This window comes from Lutjanus erythropterus, chromosome 6, assembly GCF_056507025.1.
Source record: "Lutjanus erythropterus isolate fLutEry1 chromosome 6, fLutEry1.hap2, whole genome shotgun sequence".
In the NCBI taxonomy this organism is placed as follows: domain Eukaryota; kingdom Metazoa; phylum Chordata; class Actinopteri; order Lutjaniformes; family Lutjanidae; genus Lutjanus; species Lutjanus erythropterus.
In genome coordinates this window covers 16,000,490-16,021,796 of record NC_139322.1, presented here as the reverse complement: position 1 = coordinate 16,021,796, position 21,307 = coordinate 16,000,490, and the positions used below count along the sequence as shown (strand labels likewise).

Sequence of the window (21,307 nt, the reverse complement as noted above, 5' to 3'; positions counted from 1 at the left end):
CAAGAAGAAAATCTTTTGATTGGTGAGTTTTAGAGATGTTGTAAATTTCGGACAAAGCGATGCTAGCTGTTTCAAGTCTAAATGCTAAGCTAACTGTCTCATGTCTCATCTAACTCGATAAATTCAAAGAAACACATATTCCAAAAGGTCAAACTACGCAAATTACTCCTTCAATACTGTGTGCTTACCATGCATTTTAAATTATTTAAATAAATTACGTTTACCTTTTTTTTTTAACCACATCATTAAAAAAATACATTCTCTAGATAGATATAATTTATGATAAATATTGTTTTCGTTTTCACAGAGCTGTCAACATTTAAAATAAAATCCTAGATTCATCAACTCTCTCCTTAAAACTTCACACTATTATGTTTTCTAAAAGTTTGTAAAGATGTCTAGTCTGAAAGCTGTTGAAATTTAAATTCCACTTAAAATGTTGTTTTTACATTATATATTGGCACATTTGTAAGTAATTAGGAAGCAGTAGGGGTTATCAATTTTAAAGTTGCAAGGAGCATGTTTCTCAAACTTTTTGTAAAGAGATGAAAATCAACTTTATGTTACATTTTGAGGAATTAACTCAAATATTTTAATACAGCCTAAAGATCCAAGGTCACCCTTATCAACTACAGCACAGTATGTATAACTGTATATTATATGGGCTCCTTAGGTGAACTGCAGAACACTGGAGGTAATACATATCAAATGATAAATGAATATACAGAATTTAGTATTTAAAGTGACCCTCACTGAGCTCAAAGGCTTTGTATTGCAGCGTGTCACTGAGTCCATTCAATATATATGATCCAACTGTGGGGATAATGAGGTCGAACAGGGTCTGGATCATAATAATCTGCATCAAATCATTTTCTTTTGATTTTAATTTCTGTTGATCTCTCAGCAACAAAAGAGGAATGCTGACAAATAAATAAACAAACCGATAAATCCCACTGCCATGAAAAGAACATGCCAGCGATGATTCTGACATAAACAGCAAATCATACATATCGTCCATCCATTTTTTGCACAAATATGTGTTAGATTTAGGGCTCTAAAATGAGTGCAAACTATTGGTAAATCTATTTGATCCAAATCCAATTGTTCTGTTTGGGGAATATGAATATTTAATATAAATTAATATCATCACCGGTACTCTAATATTATTATGTAAGTGCTTCCAACCATACAATGAAAGACAAGAACAGCTCAGGACAAAGACAGACATAATTAGATGAATAAATACACAAATAACATCAATAATAAATAATAGAAAATAAGAAAAAATGATAAGGAAAAAAACAAAAGGACAGAAATTTGATTTAATGTCAGAAAAGGGGAAGAAAGATTTGAAAACCTTCCATTTTCTGTGAATTAGTGATTTTTTTTTTTTTTTTTGGAGTTGTTTTGCACTGAAACTGTCAGGACTGACCATAAACTCATCTGCCGTTATCAGCTGACAGGTCCAGAACAGCGAGGGGACTGTTGTATAACTCTTCGTGTACAGTGTGGGAGGATACAGAGGGAGAAGAGGGCAGAGTCCGTGCAGGTGCCGTCAAAAGCCCTTCAGGAGTAGATGGTGATGACCTCACGTCCACCTCCACGCACCAGGAGGACCCGATTGAGACCTTCAGTGAGAACCTCGAGGAACTCCATGTCTGAGAGACAATCACAGTAAAGGAATGTAGTTTTCTTACAAGACACGAAAGTTAATTACAAAAGTTAAAACCAATCAATATCTTATACAAGATGCTGTAGAGGATCTTCTTTTGTCTGACAACCCCACAACGCTGCCAGAGGAACTGAAGTACCCCTTAAAAACAAACTGGTCATGTTTCAAACGTGTTAATCTGAACTGATTTTAAAATCGATGGGATTTATAACTATGAATTATGTAAAAGTAGATATTAAAATAAAATATTTTTCATGCAATTGAAGTGTCAGTGTGGTCAAGCTGGACAGTTCAACTATTTATTTATCCATTACGTCAAGCTTTTTCTCCACTCATTTACTACTTTTAGCAATTTCAACCATATATCCTTACTATCAGCCAACGATTTTGAGCATTTATTTTTATTTATGTTAGCTAACATCATTCCAACAACTTCAACCTCATCCATTAGCCTACTTTTAGCTAGCAACTTCAACTATCCATTACTTTAGCTTTACATTTCAACCATTATTTTAACAGTTTCAACCATTTATCCATTAGCCTACGTTTAGCTAATTATTTAAACCATTTATCCATTACCTGTAGCAAACCATCTCAGCTATTTATCCATTAAGTTTAATTTCACCCATTCGTCCACTGAGTTAACTATTTTGAGTATTTAACTTTTATCCAATTTAACCACTTATCCATTACTTTTAACTTTTCCATCTGTTTTAATTATGTTTAACTCATAGTTGTTACTTGTTGCTGCAGATTAGGATTTTACATGATGTACATTTTAAAAATAAAACCTGTTTGGTTCATGAGTGAACCACTACAAAAAAGTGGTATTGTATATTGTATTGTATATTGTATATTGTAAATTGTATATTGTATCTTTGGAGTCCCGATCTATGGGACATCCCAGCTAGACTTCTCAACTGGTTTCATTTAAATAACTCTTCGAGGCTCAAAATGTTAAATCGAAGTTGTTCACAAAGCAACAAGATTAGAGAAAAGTTGTTTTTTTTTAATTCTTTCCTATCTTATTAACTGCTCAGATGTATCTTGTGATCTTTTGGAGAAAGAGCCTGACTTCCAGGCTACAGACCAGTAGACTCAACTGTCTGTGTAAAAAGCAGTTAAAACTGGCTCCAACCTCAACAGCTACAATGGGAAAAGGTTTTTTATACATAACAATATCCTGTATTATACAATAAATATATATATAATTTATAGTAACAGAATGTACATCAGTTACAGGGTCAGTTTTCTGCAAAACAACTACTTATTTTTGCTACTTAAAGTAAAGAGAGTAGAGAGAGTAAACTGTTATGGCGTACTTTTCCATTGTTGTATTAGCAGTTTTACTTTAGTCAAAGATATAAATTGGCTACTTCACATGTTTGGGAATTCAAATGTGCAAAACAGGAGTCAACATGGGCAACACTGTCAAGGTAGTGAGTCGCTGGAGAGCGACAGCCTTCTTCATCTGTGGGTGCACAAAATATGCCTTGCATAATACTTGAACCATGTGCACTGCACTTCAGGCTCATTTATCATGTGCACACAAATTAAACAAAACATGGGAACGAACTGTATCTTATGTGGGCTGCAGTAGCATTGAAAGAGCTAGATGTAGAAAAAAGTGGCCTTGATATTTATTTTATTTTCTCTGTGGCCACTCCACGGCAGAAATCTTTAGCTGGCAAACCACACAGAAAGCTAAATCCATTCTAGCAAATCCTGTTTTTAAGGAATTCTCCCCTCCTTTCTGGATATTAGATGCAATTTTGCAATTACAATAAATGTTGCATTTCTTATTTGTTTTTATCACCTGAACTGTTTATTCTGTTCTGTTTTGCATGCATAGTAAAAGCGCTTTTAATGTCTTTAGGTGTTTTACAGTGTTTTGATTGTGTTTTCATGCTGTCTCGCCGTAAAAGGAGTTTTCTCCTGTGGGATTTGAATTGAGCTTTGAAGGACACATGTATGCGTATGGAATATAGTATGTGGTATGTATGATGTAGCATACAGTTTTCATTGCCCATGCGGTTCTTGGGTGGTCCAGGCATGTTGAGCAGGACAAGTTTTGCCTCCTTGGACTTCTTTGTGATGACCTCATTGAGCCGCATCGCTGTATGCATGCGCCTCACATCGGTCTGGTTCCTAATGCAAGAAACATGAGCTCACATCGGGTTTGGTTTTACAAATCAGTCATTTAGCTACGCAGAGTGTGTCTCACTTCAAAATGTTAATACTTACAAGTTCTCCCACTCCCTACAGCAGCATGTAAGAAGGGAGATGTTAATGGTGAAATACACACACACACACACACACACACACACACACACACACACACACACACACACAGACACACACGTGCTCACAGAAGCAGGAATCTACATTTGTTGGTGGTTTAAGTTCAAGGTTTTGTTTGTCACATGCACAGGAACAGAATGTTTGCCTTTAATCCCTCGAACATGGGTCGATAGACACAAATATTTACCACTGACCCACGTTTCTGTGTGCGTGTCATGTGTTATGTCTGCTGAGCTGAGTGAAACTGACAGGTCACTCACGGCTTCATGTTGAACATGTCTTTGCCTGCCTCCGGGGTCGCCGATAAAAGGGCCGGCCCCTTGTCTGCGCCCTTGTTGTCTGTCCAGGTGGCAGCGCCCCCTGCAGGTCCAGTGGGAGACGCGGGGCTCGTCGGGCTGGTCGGCGTGGAAGCGTTCTTGCTGTGGATCAGCTGTACCTGTTTTGGGTTGGAGACAGCCACAGACTGAGACAGGGACACCGTGACGTGACAGTGTGACAGGGTAAAAGAGAGAGAAGAGACACCTGTCAGTAAAGGTGAAACTCTGGAAGCCAGTGATCAGTGGGGAATCGCTGAGCAGCCAGGGGAAAGCTACTGTTGTGTTGGGATAAAACCCGGATTCCTACTCATTCTCCATTTCTGTTTTCACCAAAAATGCATTGATAAAAGAAAAATAGTTTAATTTTCAAGGTTTTCATCATTTATTCACTATGTCCATGAAAACTACTTTGAAAGCAGCAATAAAGGTTGGCTTTACTTTTCTGACCACTGCATCACTGCATAACTCATGAATGTTCAGACGAGTTTAATATTTGATTATTTGTGATGCTGTGTAAAGATGAAATTCAAAGATATTGCTGCTTGCTACTCTGGAAAGACAAATAGTTTTCCATACTATTTTTCTTTTTTCCATACTTATCCGGGCCTGGAAATGACTAACACTGACCATACTTTGTTGGGACCCTGTAAAACATGTCTGTGGTAAAATGGTACAAACAGAAGATTCTTTCCAAACTGGAGCACAGACAGACAACAGGTGTGTAAAGAACAAAGACTACTGTAAATAATCAAGTTATTTTTCCTAAAAGGGCCGTGGCAGCATTACCTCATCCTCTGGTCTTTCTGCCAGGCTGGCTCCCTCCTCAGCGCTGTGCTGGGAGCGCAAGCCAGATGGGTTTTTACGCCGGATGGACCCACGGGATGAATCCGTAATGCTCTGGATCTATAGTTATTAAAAAACAAAAGTGAGGAAATAGATTAGGTTCAATTTGTAATTTCCCCTTGGACTGTCATTCTCTCTTCCCTTAGATCAGTGAAAACAAGTCCAGATGAGTCCAGACACCTCGTAATAAACTAATTTCCTGCTCCAGGGCTGATGTATGGAGAGCACAGAGTGAAAATGAGAATGTCAAAATGAATGTCATGTTCCTCAGGGGCCTCTGCACACTAAAATTTCAGGTTGCTCCATTCAGTTAAAGAAAATTAAAATGAAAATGTTAAGATATTAAGTTTTTTTTCCCAGTTCTGTATAGTACAAAAGTTTCTGGTTCACCTCTCTCTCCATCTCATTCTTGGTCAGATGCATCTGTTTGAGAATCTGTGATCGTTGCTCCATCAGCAGTGTCTTCTCATAGGTGTAGGCTGAGATGTCACCGTCATGCTTTAAAGCAAAAAGACATGCATTTATTATACAATATTCAAGTACTGAAACAGGAGCCATATTATGAAAGAAAGTTTAGTTTAGTTAAAAAAAAAACTTTATCTCAGGGCACACAACAAGTTTCAAACTTCTCTCCCTGCAGGAGATGATGATGTGCCAGTTGCGTCTCTCACCATTTCCACCACCTCCACCTCAGCATCGATGCGCAGGTGATAGAGGAAGGTGATGAGGTCTTTCTTCATCTGGATACTATTGTCATCCATCTGAGCTACGGTAAAAATACGTATCTTGCACTTCCTCCACACCTGCGGGGTGAAACAGGAACATTCACAGATAATCAACAAAATGTTCTCTACACTCTACACTGTCTCTGTTCTCCTCAGAGAAAAAATACTAAACTTTCTCAAATGTGAAGACTGAGCGTCTTGTTTCCCACCTTATGCTGGCGCAGCAGGAAGGGCAGAAGCATCAACATGCCTCCATCATGGACAATCCACCACACATCTATGTGGCCTTCAGTGAAACGCTCTCCGTTGGACGGGTAGCTGGAGATATTCTTAGGAACCAACAAAGCCATACTGGCTACAGTCGTCTCTCTAACCACCTCTGCAGAGGAACATAAGAGAATTGATTTGTTCTTAAATTTAATGAAAGGTTACCTCACTTTCATTTGTTTAATTCATCCCATTAAACACAAAGTAAAATAAACATTTTATGTCTTAACGTACTGACTGTTACTTCTGGTCACAGATATTTTCTAGAGAAGTAGTTTAATTTAGATTCATTTTATTTTGCGCAATTAAAAATTTAAAAAGAATGGCAAAGATAACAAATAATATACAGTGCAGGAGAGGCAGAAAACAAAGACACAGAGGCAAAAAAAAATTTCTCACAGTTATTGAGAACACAACATCAACATATAGAAAATAATTAAATCAATGGCAAACAACTTTTGTATGATGACAACAACAACAACAACAACAACAACAACAATAACAATAATAATAATAATAATAATAATAATAATAATAATAATAATAATAATATAAATTTAGGAGCAGAAAATGTGGGTATGTGATGTGTATGAGCGTATGTGGTGTTGTGTGGCCGAGTAAAACAAATAAAATATGTGGTCAAAAGCAGTTTAATGTTTTTAAGCATATTTTGTAACTTTTTTTTTTTTTTTAATAGAGGAACAGCTTTTTGCCAGGTAGGGAAAACAATTTTATAATAAAGTACCACTAACTCTCATCAAAAACTGACCTTTGAAAATGAGGAATTTCAAGTTAATTAAGAATTTATTAGTGAATTTGCTTTAAAGTAAGCCTTGAACTTCTCAGGAACACTTATCTGATGTAACTTTATCTTGTAAACAAAAACACACAACTGAGAAATACTGATGTTACAGGTAGTAAGAATCTGGGGTTCCTGAAATAAGGTGGACAAGATGTGTGACTTGGATCTTGCTGCAATCTAAACGAAACATTTTGGAAAACCCAAATTTTGTGGAGAGTAGTGGGAAACATACTCATCCAAACTATATAACAGTTGAACGATAGGGATTGTAATGGATTTTTTGTGTGGAGGCAAATGTGACCTCTACTGTAGTGAACCTCAGTGCTTACTAAAGAAACAGCATGACAATGGACAACTCTGTATAAACCGTGACTGTGAAACAACACAGCTGCAAACATTCCTTACAGTCAGCCAGGGAGTCCATCTGCACATGAGAATAAATACTCCAATAAAACTCTGAAAGCGCTTTGAATTCACTTGGTTCAGATGTCACCACAGCAGGGATAAATCAGACAACAATAAAGAGTTAGAGGACAGTCTGTTGTGACAACATGACTAACCCTCCTTGTTATTCCAACAGATTATAACAATAATGATAATTATAATAAAAACAACAATTTCCCCTCCATAATCAAAACCAGGATAATCCGATGTTGAATGGATGATTGCATAAAACCTTCATTCATTGAAGACTTACCAATAAAGTTTCTAAACTGCTGGTGATACTCAGGCTGTTTCCAGTTTCGGGGCCAGCTGACCATCACAGTGTTGTGTTTCAGGCCTCCCAGTCCTCCCACCTGGATCAGGTGGGACGTCCCATCTCTCAGATTGGAGGAGATGACCACCTGAGAGAAGCCCTTCACCTTCTCTGTCTCCATCAACTTACGCAAAGACTACGGATACACAAAGGGCGACAGAGGGGAAGACGGCTGTGAGAGTCTGTGAGACACTGTGATTGTGGGTCTGATTTACCAAGTAAATCATTATCTGTGACCCAACACTCAGGCCATTGTCGCATGCACCAGGCAGCTGGTTAGTGCTGTATCTGGGGTCTCACAATAGCTATAAATGCCCTGACAAGAGGGATCGAAGATGGAGTACAGACAGTTGTGAGGTCTCTCAGTCCAAGCAGTCCCACAGTGGAGCAGCTGGGGTTTATTAAAGATAAATAAATAATTAAAGATTATTGAATTAAAATAAAAAAAAAACAAATGCATACCCCAAACAGCTCATGAGAAATTACTTTAAATTAGACTATCTCCTCCTTTCTACAATAACAGCAGCCATCTGTGTGCACTGCTGAGCTGATTAGCACCTTTCTTTCAAACGTATAACTTGCAGACACAGTCACAGAAAATTATTTGCAGACCAGTAAGTTGCAATGTGTGTGCTAAATTAACCTATTTATATTATTTCTCCTCCAAGTGTCTTACACCTGTGTGTAGAAACACCCCATTTTTGCATATTCACGTTTTTAAACACACAAACCTTTAATAAATCAGGCCCAGTGAGAGTTGTCTAGCGTTAATCCCCTGTGTGTATCACAGGTGGAAGTGTGTGTGTTAGAGATTAGAGGACAGACCTGATCTGCCCTCTGAGCCTCGGTGTAGTTGTCAAGGAAGGTTCCTTGAACTGAGGTGCCGACGATGGTCAGACCCTTCCCTGCTTTCAGCTGGTTGGTCAGAGACAGCAGGCGAGGCTGTTCTACATTCTGCTCAGCATCCATGCTCACAAGAACCAGGATCTGAGGCCTGACAAAAATCAGACCGAGAACAAGAGACTGTATTTTAGATTCAACAGGTGATATAAGCTTAACTGTTAAGAGTTTAAAAGTTGAAGATGTGAGGACTGACCTCCAGTTCTTGGTGTGTGGCGGTCCCTCCTCCAGCCTCATGAGAGCGAAGCGTGCAGCGCTGAGTGAGATGCCACGTATCCCATCACCCCACTCCTTCTCAGCTCTGTGAAACAGCACATTAATGGGTCGACACATGATGTAAGTATCATGATGTATAGATAAATGCAAAGTAGTAATCATTCAACTAAAACAACAACTAATGGAAGAATTTTTAGATTTTAGTTTCTGTAATTCAGTCCCGTTCTTGTTTTTGGTCCAAGTTGCTGCCATGACGATTACTTACCCACAGAACTCGATGTATTTGTAAATGCAGGAGGCGATGCCCATGGCGACTATGGCGTAATACCAGGAACAGATGAACATGAGTGACAAGCACAGGCTCATACCCAAGAAAGACAATGCCCTGCAGGGAAGAGGAAATCACGTTTGGTATAATTGGGAATTCCTGCTTGTAGATATGAAAGTTTGTATTTAATCTAATTTTACCCAAGAATTAGGTAAAATTAACTAATGCAGGTATTACTAATTCAGGTATTACTTGGTTGAAGACAACTTTTCAACTCCCCACTTAGCGTTTCCTGTAACGTCATTGCTTTGCCCAAACAAATAACTAAAGCAGGGGTAGGTGTTGGAGTGGAGGGGGGAGTAATGTTAGCAAAAAACAAACAAAAAGTTCATTTGTTCATTTATTCTTTTAAACAAACCTTCATTTTTCCAAGAAATATCAGGTGCTTGGTGGCAGACAGAATTGCATTATGAAAGCGAGAGTTACAGGGAGCCAATCTAAATGCGGATCGTGTCATTATCCTCTTATTCCATTATTCTTTAGCACTTACTTCATACTGAAAGTTCACGCAGAAAAGTTGTCTATTTTCATTTAAGTGGTGCAAACAAAATCAAAGTGTTTCACACATTAAAATGTCACTAACATGTATGTATGTCGGTTTATCTTCCCTTCTTTTTTTACACACACAAGCTCACCAGTGGTAGAACTTAAAGCGCGGCCTCCAGTTTGGTGTCCTCAGCAGAGTCTGCAGGGCGCAGGCCAGATTGACAAACATGTAGCACATCAAGAAGAACCTGAAGAGAGAGAGAGGTACAGAAGTGAGGCATGATCCCAACCACAGCAGACCTGCACAGCAGACAACACACAGTGTGTGTGAAGGTACAGTGAACTTACATAGAGAGGATGGGTGCGACTGAATCCAGAGAGGCAATGATGATGCCAATCTCACAAATACTCGCTGTGAGCAGAAGAGCCCAGGTGGGCTCCCCGTTGGCTTTGCCATGTCCAAACACCTGCAGAAACATGAAAAGATTCAATTAAATTTCATTTTTATTGCACCCTTTTGGACTAGAAGTGCTATACAAATGCAGTATGGGATTTTAATACTGTAACAATGTAACTGTGTTGATTTCTACAGCCTAAAGGTAGAGAAAATATACATGCCAAAAAAGCACTGCTCCTGTTGTCAGTGTAAGTCTAAAATACGTTTCTGCTTTTTATGATAAAGATGCACTTAAATGCTATATGTGTGCTCACTCTGAGAAATGGGATGATGCCGTCTCGTGAGATGGCCTGGAGGAGACGTGGAGCTCCAGTCAGACTCTGAAGTCCTGCTCCACATGTGGAAAAGAAGGAGCCAAACACGATGACCCATGGAGACGGCCACGCGAGAGTCCCAATCACCAGGTTACCGTCGACTCCTTCACCAAACCTGTGGAGAGACGCAAAGACAAAAACATCTGAAAGCTGTAATAACACACGCTGACTTATTCACAAGTCATTCCGCCATATAATCTGGATCTGATCATGTAATAACAACATCAATTCAGTGTTCTTAAATTGACAAGACGTCTAACCATTTGGTAATCCCAGCTCCCGACTGTTGCTGGGCATGTCAAATTTCATTCGTGCACAGTTATGAAGTTTACAAAATGGGGAGCAGATTTCATTGGCTACATTACGGCTACAGGCTAAAGACGAATGTCCCAGGCAATATGTTAGCATCCCATAGATGTGCCATATGGAAGACATACATGACAAGGAACAGTCAGGGTTTGGTAGTAATAAATTAGGGTTGTCACCTTCACTGTGAAAAAGTAAGGCGAGCCTCACAAGCGACCCCAGGCCTGGAGAAACAAACCTACCTAGTTTTTGTTTGAGTGTCAAACATTTTGTTTCCTCCGTTCTGCTGATTCTTTATGCACCAAATGGTGCTTTTTATGCATCCATTTAATATGAATGTAAAGGACATGAATGTAATGGAAATAATGAGTAAATAAGAGTAAAGCACAGCTGCATCAATTATTTCAAGTATTCAAACATCTGATCATTGATGTTGTGTCGGGTGACACTAAATACGTGCTCACTCCCGCTGACAGCGCTGATCTGCTCGCAGTCTGTCTGACAGACTTGCCCGTCATTCTGTTTTAGTGCGTCTCTACAATGCCTTATTAAACTGTTTTGGTTTAATTATTTCTCATTTTATTCCTAGTATGTGAAAATGTAGTGTTATGCATTAGAGCAGGGTGTGCATGAAAATAAGTGACTAATTGTGATTGTGCTTATTGGGGGAGGGGTTTAGAAAACAGTCAGTTTGTGAAAATAATATTGAAGTTGCAAATTTACAATTTAAAGTACAAAGTACAACGTAATGACTTACTTGTCCCTTAGAACTACCCCTTCTATACAGGCACCAAACAGCACCACACAAGACATGTCTGTGGAAAAGCTGTTAAGAAATCAATTGCTGGAAATGTTTGATTAAAACATTATAATAACATGCAACAGGTTATATAAAAATTATTCAGCACATTCAGATACACAAAGCTTCTGTTTTATCGACCTTTGCTCAGTGAAGGATACACACAGTAGATGTGGTGGTGATGGCTGCAATTGTGCCGATTGGGATCGACTTCTGGGCATCACGCAGGTCTCCGGAGCGGTTGGAGCCCGCCATGATACCTGTGAGTGTAGCAAGAAGAAGTAATAATTAGGTGTTTTGTCCTTTTAGACATGCATGGGTGTATCATGGGTCATTTTTTTTCTTTCTCTCTTTTTCTCTGTCCAGTGGAGTCATATCACCTGTATCACAATAATGAGGTTCTCAGTGTGCTCTCATATCTGCTTCTGGAAAGTTGGTAGAAATGTGGATTATTTAAATTTATTAGCAATTTATAGCAATTGCTGTATATTAAATACGTTGACATCCTAGTTGAGGTGAGGTGAGTTGTTTTCCCCTGAAAGACTCTTTGCAGACTGCAGGAGATCTGCAGGAGTACAACATCGTAAACTGACGATAACAAGCAACGAGTCCTCTACTGCAAGTGGATCAGCTGTTTAAACTGCCAGTGTCATTGCCTGCTGCCTGTCAATGTAAAGTTGAAATACACACTGGACTTCTAGTTAAGTCACTGCCCACTAAATGCTCCACTATGATCACCAGTTAATCATTAATTTTGTCTGCCCGTTGTTTGGTGCTAAATAGGTAGCATTCAGTGAGGTTTTAGTGATTTTTCACTGAAACCAGCTGTGGTGGTACTGATTCTCCAGATTTCAGCTGATCAGAGAGAAGCCTGAGAACCAGTTCCCAACCACATAATAAAAAAAATATTTACTTGGAGAAACAAATCTCATAAGTGCTTTGACAATGAAAACCGTCTCCGTAGTAATAAAAAATGCCTCTTCTGTGTTAAAAAAAAGCGTCTTCAATAATAAAAAAAAATCCCTCTGCAGTAGTAAACAAATCCCTCTTCAATTAAAGAAATATATTTAAAAGAAAGGTTTCAGTGAAAAGGCCTGCAGCTGTTGCAGATAACCCTGTGGAAAGATGATCTTTAATATTCCGCCAAACTGGCTTTCTGAATGCTCACAATCACCCTAATCTGCATGTAGTCATTTGATGCATTGATTATATAAAAAATATAGATTAGAGCATCCTTAAAGACAGCTTTGATGAGGACGGCCCCTCAACCAGGTGAGGACCTCCTCTTGTCTCCTCAGACGTTTCTTCGGTGGGTCTATTTGGTGCTAACCTGTGACAGATGGGAAGTAAATCCCGACCAGCAGGGTGAAGAAGCTGGTGATGTCAGTCAGGACGTAGCGGTTGGAGGCGGCTGTGGGACTGTCTGGATCCACCTCTGATGCAAGCCCACGCTTCTCCAGCATCATCCCTTTTTCCAGGTAGTTACCAAACAGGTTCTCTAAAAGACAGGGAGGCATTTAGATGAGCAGGTGAGGTGGACTGATCCTCAGAGGGTATCATCATTTACACTGAGGGGGCATCTCTTACCTGCCAGGATGCCACTAGTGACCCCCGGGATGCCCTGTATCTCTGTGACATTGTTGTTGTTGAAGTATTCATCACAGGTGGCGTTCAGAGAATCTGAATCACAGAAGGACCTCCACAGTTTTGTGGTGACGGTTTCATTGTCTATTTCAATGACCTTTGCACAGACGTCGTATCCTTTAGATGCAAGAGTTCGATTTCCCAGGAGGCAGACGCTACAAAGGAAATCAATAAAGTTGCATAAATTGTCGCACACTCGGTCATAACCAGAGACTTTGACCAGTGAGTGAACGAGTCACTTACGGGAAGACAGGCGGGTCGACGGCGGTCTTTATGACTCCGGCATAAACGGCCAGGATGGAGAGGATGACACAGGCCAGGAAGACCAGCGCCAACTTGTTCACATATTTGACCCCCACAAACACCACCAGGGCCATTAAACTCAGTACAATGGTGCCGTACACCCGCATGTTGTTGAGGAGAGCTGCCTCCGCCTCCGGCCCCTCCAGGCCCTCAATCTTAAAGATGGCTGCCTGGGGAACAATGTAAATCTGAAAGAATGAAAAGATGAAGGGAGGAAGGTGGAGGCAGAGGAAGAAGAGGGAGGCGTATGGTGGAGATGGGTGGAAGCACAAGGGGAAAAAAAAGTGTGAGTGTTCTTGGTCTAATCCAAACCCCCAAAACATACAACAATAAATGTGAGTTATTTGAAAATTAATGTTTCTTACCAGCAGAATTTCAATGCAGCCAAGAATGTACATGGCACCTGCAAAAGTGGTGCCCAAGTAGAAGCAGATCCCAACAGCTCCGCCAAACTCAGGCCCCAGGGAGCGAGAGATCATGTAATATGAACCTCCAGCTGTGAGTCACAAACACACACAAGAGTCAGCGCACTGCTCTGTCGCACACACACTAATGCACCCCCTCAGATATCCACTCACCTGGTACGACTCCGTTTGTTGCGATGGCACTCATGGAGATGGCTGTGAGCATCGTCTGCAAAAAGAAGCACACGGCAGTCTGAGAGGCAGCAGGTGGGCACGCCAGATTAAATATGGCCGACAGCGAGTCCTGAATGAATGCAGGGAGTGCGCAGAGAAAAACATCCAGCAGCACAAGAGTCTGACTCATGCGGTCAAGTTGAATTGTTCATTGCCGGGATGACTACATGGCTGGTTAGGCACATACTGTCACTGCAGTGATACTGTCAGCTGCAGCCACAGGCACAAAGGAACTGATTACTTTTACCAGATACCAGTACTCTGGTTAAGTACACTTTTAAGGTAACTGCAGACTAATTGAGTATTTTCATTCTGTGAGACTTATATTCCACTACATTTCACAGGGAGCTACTTTTTCTTTACTACCAATAAGTACAGCAAGACTACTCATAAGATCCAACAGAGGACATTTGGGGTTACCTCGTGACTTTACCTCTGACCTGTTAACTCTGTCTGAGTGTAGCCTCAGATCCTTTGGTACATCTTCCTTAGTCATTCTCACATGGAGGCTAAAAACCAAAGCAGACTGGGGTTTTTGCAATCAGGCCAACGCAGTCCTACAACGACCTGCAAGGCAGATCTTCATGTAAGTCTCTCCTACAAACACATTTTAAAAATGTGTTTATGTGCTTTAACTGTATTTGTCCTGTTAAATAGATCTTTATTTTAATCTTATTTATTTTGTCTGTATAATTATAATTAATATTATCATTTATCTGATTACTGCAGTTACTTTGCAGACTGTACATTTAACAAATTTTACTAAAGTTTCCCTTCCCTCTTTTCTTCTTTCTGTAATTCTTTCCTTCTTTTCCTTCTGAAACTAAGAGCATAAAAATCGTCTAAACTAGCCTTTCCCAAACAGGAGGTTCCGACCCAAAATGGGCTGTGGATTTGTTTTTATTGAGTCATTTTTGTTTTTGTTGGTCAGTTTTGTTGTTAAAGTAGAAGAAGAGTCAAAGAACTTGATCCAGTCAGTATTTTTTTGCGCTACATTCGATTGTTCAGCTCTGGACCTGGTTAATAAGTATAATTTTTCACCTGATCATGAAATTTAACTCCACTGTTCTTGACTGAGTACTGCCTGTCGATGCATATTCAATTCCATTGAATAATTTTTAAAATTTAGGATGTTCTGTAATTGATGTTCTGTATTGTGGTGTTGTTACTTACTTGCTATGTGCAATACACTCATCCATAAACCTTATATACACTATGGGATCCACCAAAACTTTGATTGCACAATGACCGAGGATCCCTGTGGAGCCACAGGAAATGCTTCCAAATGCAGCTCACGTATATGAAGTTATAAACTACTTATAAAGCATTTAGACTACATCGGGTCAAAACAGGATTTTAGCAGGATTTACTGAGGGCTTTCAGAAGCAACAGGGAAATTCACAATGGAAGCAGTATGGAGGAGACACAACAGTCCTACAGATCCTGTTACCGTCTGCAGATTATTTATATCTGCCTAAACACAATAAGGAGAGAGTGTTTTTGAGGAGTATTCAGGGGGAGCTGAGTAGAAGCAGATGAAACAGCTGTCTGGGAATATGTGAGAAATTACTTGTTTTCTACTGTTTTGTAGTATTTAATTTTACAGCTTAATCCCTTCTTGCATGATGAGAATAGTTTAGGATGTTCAAGCAGGTTTTTCCCCCTGTTCAAACAAATAAATTTAAATAAAGCAGTATTATCTTTTTTTATTAAATCTACTTAGAGGATTTTCAAATTCATCACAGTCAGTACTGATTATGTTGAGTCCCTCTCTCAGTCTTCTTCATGCCAGATAGAATTTAAAGCAGCATGCAAGGCATTTTTATTTTCTTGTAAAATGTGTGGTGTGTTATAAAGTATATTTTTACAATCTGGTTGCTGACAGAGCAGCAAAACAACAGATTCCAGGGGAAAGGTGGTGGTGTTAGTGATGGTGGTGGGGTGTTAGTGGGTTTACTGGCAGATTGCCTTATTCCAGGATTTACTATGTCACCTTCAGCATCTGTGCAATACAAATTATAATTATAGAGCCTGTTATATGTTATAACAGGCTGTAGTTGAATCATAAATTCTCCTCACTTGTATGTATGTGCTGAGGAACCACTTGATGTTTACAGCTCTACTGTCCTGTATTAAATTTAACAGTTAAGTTTTAACATAACATCTGTTTTCAGAGTTCACTACAGCTGCTAGTTACAGAGCAGTCATATTAAACAATAAATGTACAACAGCGGGAATGTGTGCAGGTTTACTCACTGTAGAGCAGCACATGAAGACGATGATGAAGGAGCCAAACACGCCTCCAATCCCGACCATCCAGGTCATCCGAAGGAAGAGGATCACACCAAAAATGTTCTGTATGCAGGGTAGGTACACTCCCATCAGAGTGCCCAGCTGTGGAGCCTGAGAAACACAAACACGAAGGATCGTTTTTCAAAAATTTTCAGTCGAGCTCAACTTTACTTTCCACGTAGATGATTTAAAAGATAATAATCTGTCAGAAGTGCACTTTGTTGTCCAGTCTTCTTAAATCTATTTTGCCTTTTGTGAAAGGCAAAATAGATTTGAAGTCCAACTCTTTTCATTAGAAAGAAAGGGGTTTATTCTTTTCAAAAACACAAAGACAAGGTAATCCTTCAGAGAACAGAAAGACGAGCTCTTTGTTTTGAAATGAGTCTATTTCCTCTCTGAAGAGGAGTTGGAAGATAAATTTTTATTCCTCTTTCTTTCCAAATTGACTGTGTTTGTGAATCATTGAGAAATGATAGACAATTTAAATGGAAAATAAAAATTGTCTTGCTGAATTCTCAACATTTTTAATATGGCTTATAAATATCTCCACACATCTATTATTAATGTTTATTATAAACATGTAATATCCATTTTCACCCTTCAATTGCAATATTTTAAACAATTGTATCTGGATGCAGAGGAGAGAAATGTTAAATAATATATTTTGAACACTATCAAAAAGTCACAGTATAAAAGATACACCCAGAAACAAAATAATGTATCAGATTCTTTTTTTTGTCTTTCTAAAGTCCTCATTTAAATTCTGCAGAGCCCTCTATGAGGAAGAACTGAAAGATGAACGGACTGATCAAAGTCACTGCTTGTGTTTTGTCCACAGGTAAGAATGAACCAGTGATGTTCTTGACCGTCCGCGCTGCAGGATCCTTCGGGTGACTCAGTCTGAGGAGTGTCCTCATATTGCTACCAAGGTCCTCTCTGTGTGCAAAAATGAACTTTCTTTGAAGTTCCACTATTTAGCATTTATAAGCAGTATGTTATGTAGCATTTAATAAATGGTTTATAACACAATGTAAGCCTAATGTAGTTGTATGGACCCATAAGTCCATAAAGTTATCATCATCATTATCATTGTTGTCACTCTGCTCTTTGTGCACCAGATTCTTTCAGACGTGAGGGGGAATCCATACCCGTTGTCTGCAAAATTACCCAAAGTTAACCTGCCACTCCCTCAGTCTTTCCCAGTGGGAGAGACAGTGTGAGGACAGAGGGGCTGTTTGGTCTTGTCTAGTCAGCCTGACTCATTGATTCTTTATCTGACTGAGGTTTGTACAATCTACAGCCCTGACCATGGCTCTGAAACATCAATAGTCGAACTGTGCAGCGTATTGATAAATCCCATGTGCTGTCCGTGGTGCTGAAGCAGCTGAGAAATTTGTATTTGTGTTTTTTTTCTCTCTCAGTCCCACCCTTCTGTCAGCTTCATCTTGGATCTTTGATATTTTCTAAACTATATTCTATGTTTTATACTATATTGTAGCCTATATACTATATACTATATACTATATAGAATAGTTTCACCTTTTAGGTCAAAGTGATGTCATGAAGCAACATGTAGCTGCAGAAGAGCGAGCGGATCAATGAGACACACTGCTGCCTCAATATTTCTATAATAATCTTTTCATATATTTATAATATTGCTATGGTGATTCGGTCGTGTTTGTGCTGTGACACTTCAAGATCAAGCCACCCATGTAACAAAATATTTTGGCTATGTTTGACTGCAGATGTAGTTTTTATTAGGGTTAAGTTGGGTTTGGGTTTGGGATTGGGCCACCCCGCTATTAAAAATGAACAGCTCACCAACTGCTTACATTTACATTCGTCATGGTTTGGGGTTTTTGTTGCTCACTTCCCATTTTATTTTGGTATATCTTTCCTTGTTTGTCTTTGTTGTGTTTGACTGTTTTCCCATGTCTTTTGATGTCTGAGTGTTTCCACCTGCCTCTCATTACCTCCTTAGTGTATTTAGTCTCTTCATTCCCGTTGTGCTGCTTTTGTATATCTTCTTTGTGTTTTCCACTCTCAGTGTTTTGGTTGTTTCATGGACATTTTGATTTTCTTTGTTTGACTTTATATTTCCTGGACTCCCAGCTGCCTTTTGTTATTTTTGTGCCAGTTAGTTTATTCAGGTTTTATTTTTATCCTTTCACTCCCGTGTCCTGTTTACATTTTTTGGGTCCATTTTATAGAGAGACTGTGATAACATTATGATGTGTTTTAAACATTTATTACTGCTTATAAATGCCAAATAGGGTGATTTAAATCACAGAGTTGGATTTGAGAATTACCTTGTAAATAGGTTCAAATTATGATGGAACAGTTTCTCTCACTGTCATGTTCAAATAACTGTTTTGCAGCGATTAGTTTCTAACGGTCTCTACAGATATCAGAGCCACCAAGTGTAACACATACACTTACAGTCTGTTCACACTTTGTTCTTTAAAGTACTTCTATGACGGCAAAGACAGCAACCCTGCTGAACTTGTGCCTTATAATTAGAAATTCAGCTCAACTGTTCAGGATGTTTATATAGATGTATTTTAACAATAAAATTCACCATGAACTCACTTCTGAAGATCTTTACTAATGAGGAGTTTCATAAAAATAACTTACAACAACTATAAACCTTCAAATACTTCTATGAGTACTTTATTAGAGGGTTTGGAGGGATGGATGGATTTCAGGGTGCAGAAGATAATTCTGTATTTTAAATATACTTTATAATACCACAGTATATCAAAAGCAAAAATAAGAATGAAAATGGCCATGTACTTTTGTTGGTCTATTTTAGATCCCCTAGACAACCAAAGTTGACAACAGCAGAGAAACTGGAGTAAAGCCCAGAGAGGATTCAGGTTATTGTGTAACCCTGTCTTACGCGCCACTGAACAAATGCAGGATAACCAAGCCGACACAAACCCTGATGAGGGCCAATAAATGATAAGCTGGCCAGACTTATGAAAAGGCAGGTGCCAAAAACAGTCTGATAAGTCTGTGAAAAGGCCTTCAGATAACACAGACTGGTCATGAGATAGCTGTAGTAAATGTTGGAAAGCAAGTTACCCTTTAACAGCCTTCATACCAAGCTATAACTTAGCATAATGTCACTGTTGTAGTGCTGTGCTGGTCTTATTTTAACCATCTACTGATCTGTTCCCTTCTCCAGTTTGCTGGCATCAAACTAAAAGCTGCATTCATACTATTTCCAGTCACATTCTTGCAGTACAAAAGACGGGATGCAGCTTATTTTTTAAAATGTGGTGTTGATGGATACTGACTAACAATGTAAAGCATAGCAGAAATGGACAAAAATTTAATTAAAATTGTGACAGTGACAATGCGTGCAACTGTTGGTTCGAATTTGTTTCATTTCAAGACTTACATTTACATTTTGACATGTCAACAGTAATGCACAGTGCATCATTTACACTGCTTATACGATTAGATTGAGTTGCTGTGGCGTACACTGATGGATCTCCTGTTCCTTGTTAAGACCGAACCATGCAGACGTGGATATCAAGGCCTGTGTAACCTTCGCTCTGCGGTGTCTGTTGGTTCATGATTTTTTTTCTCTCCAGGTAAAGCGCTGCCATCTTGCAGTGTTTCTGTCATTTGGAGCCAGAATCTGCCCAACAGTGATCAAGGCTGGAGCCGTACTGAGTTCCCACCCATACAGCTGGCCGACTCCATCATGAGCAGGGCACAGCTGTCAATCATGACGAGAAACTCCCTTCTTATAGCATCAAATAAGTAATTAAAACTAAACTGATCAGAAAAATGAACACTTTCATATCAGCGTGCTAAGAACTGCCTAAAATGACAGCATCCATCTTTGGGAAAATTTTATTTGGTGTGTTCTTTGATTTGAAGTTTGGCCAATGTTCCATCTGCTAACACGTAGGGGGTGAGGTTTATGACCTGCAGCCGCTCACCAGAGGACCATCAAGATTTTTTTTTGGCTTCACTTTTGGGGAGCTGTCATGTCGTCCATCTCTATATCTGTCAATGCTTTAAACTGCTGCAGGGTGTGGATGAACGCAGTAATGTACCTTGACAGGTTTCTTAGATGGACGCGCCCCCTCCTCGTTGTTCTCGGCCTCTTCGTGCTCTTTGCTGCCCGTCGGAAGGTTTGAGTAATTTGCCAAACTGCTGAGAAGAGAGGAGACCATTGGACTGGTATCCATCTCCTCCTGCAACACACGCAGAGAGAAAAACACAAATCATATCGGCCATGGAGATGGACCGCACTGGTATTATGAATTCTCTCACCGCAGGCCTCAAAACAGCAGTAAGGAGTTGTTTCACATCCATATGCTCAGCAGGTTTTATTTATACTGGGTTATGAAATCTGTCCTCACCTCAAACAGAGCCATGTTCTTGCCATCGTACTGCTGACTCTTCTCTGCATCGCTGGCTGCGCTGCTGTTGATGAAAGGACTGCTCTCTTTAGGGTTCCCATCGCCTGAAACACAGAAACACCAACCAATAGATTTAGAGACATATTCACAGAGACGTTATGTAGTTTGGTTTGCAACAAAATAATAGCAGATAAGAAAAAGTAAACCAGGCAGCATTACATATCATACAAAACATATTTTCTGTTACATAATAGTGTGTGTACTCTCACTTTTAGATTACTTATCAGCAACACTCTTTAGACCAAACTCACATCTCAACAAATCCATCTTTAAGCGCTTGTGCTTGTACTTGTGCTTCCCCTGCGTGGTTTAAATATACTTATTGTAAGTCACTTTCAACAACAAAGTAACAAAGTTGCAATATTAAGAAAATGTAAAAGGAGAAAGGCATTTTCAAATAGCAGAAAAGATGTGCTCTGGTTTGACTTCTTTAGAGTTGAGAGGCAGCGAGTCCAGAAAGCTCTGGAGAAAAAGTGAGTTAGTGGGCTTTGAGTTTCATGT

The 21,307-nt window shown here is 39.4% G+C and overlaps 1 protein-coding gene across 1 annotated transcript in view; it reads right to left on the bottom strand.

Annotated features, from left to right (window-relative positions):
* slc12a5b (solute carrier family 12 member 5b) overlaps nt 1-21,307 on the bottom strand; it is a 55,681-nt gene continuing 34,374 nt past the window's right edge. Inside the window, exons 2-26 of the mRNA XM_084720850.1 lie at nt 20,747-20,850; nt 20,438-20,578; nt 16,332-16,478; nt 14,016-14,070; nt 13,803-13,933; nt 13,378-13,625; nt 13,078-13,289; nt 12,821-12,988; nt 11,652-11,750; nt 11,449-11,506; nt 10,326-10,500; nt 9,963-10,081; nt 9,764-9,862; nt 9,066-9,185; nt 8,781-8,885; nt 8,510-8,678; nt 7,625-7,820; nt 6,068-6,237; nt 5,805-5,936; nt 5,524-5,631; nt 5,077-5,193; nt 4,234-4,436; nt 3,917-3,931; nt 3,687-3,820; nt 1-1,658 (exon numbers count right to left, since the gene is read on the bottom strand). Of these exons, the coding sequence (XP_084576976.1) occupies nt 1,567-1,658; nt 3,687-3,820; nt 3,917-3,931; nt 4,234-4,436; nt 5,077-5,193; nt 5,524-5,631; nt 5,805-5,936; nt 6,068-6,237; nt 7,625-7,820; nt 8,510-8,678; nt 8,781-8,885; nt 9,066-9,185; nt 9,764-9,862; nt 9,963-10,081; nt 10,326-10,500; nt 11,449-11,506; nt 11,652-11,750; nt 12,821-12,988; nt 13,078-13,289; nt 13,378-13,625; nt 13,803-13,933; nt 14,016-14,070; nt 16,332-16,478; nt 20,438-20,578; nt 20,747-20,850 (3,317 nt within the window). The 3' untranslated portion in view covers nt 1-1,566. The remainder of the gene's footprint in view (nt 1,659-3,686; nt 3,821-3,916; nt 3,932-4,233; nt 4,437-5,076; nt 5,194-5,523; nt 5,632-5,804; nt 5,937-6,067; nt 6,238-7,624; nt 7,821-8,509; nt 8,679-8,780; nt 8,886-9,065; nt 9,186-9,763; nt 9,863-9,962; nt 10,082-10,325; nt 10,501-11,448; nt 11,507-11,651; nt 11,751-12,820; nt 12,989-13,077; nt 13,290-13,377; nt 13,626-13,802; nt 13,934-14,015; nt 14,071-16,331; nt 16,479-20,437; nt 20,579-20,746; nt 20,851-21,307) is intronic.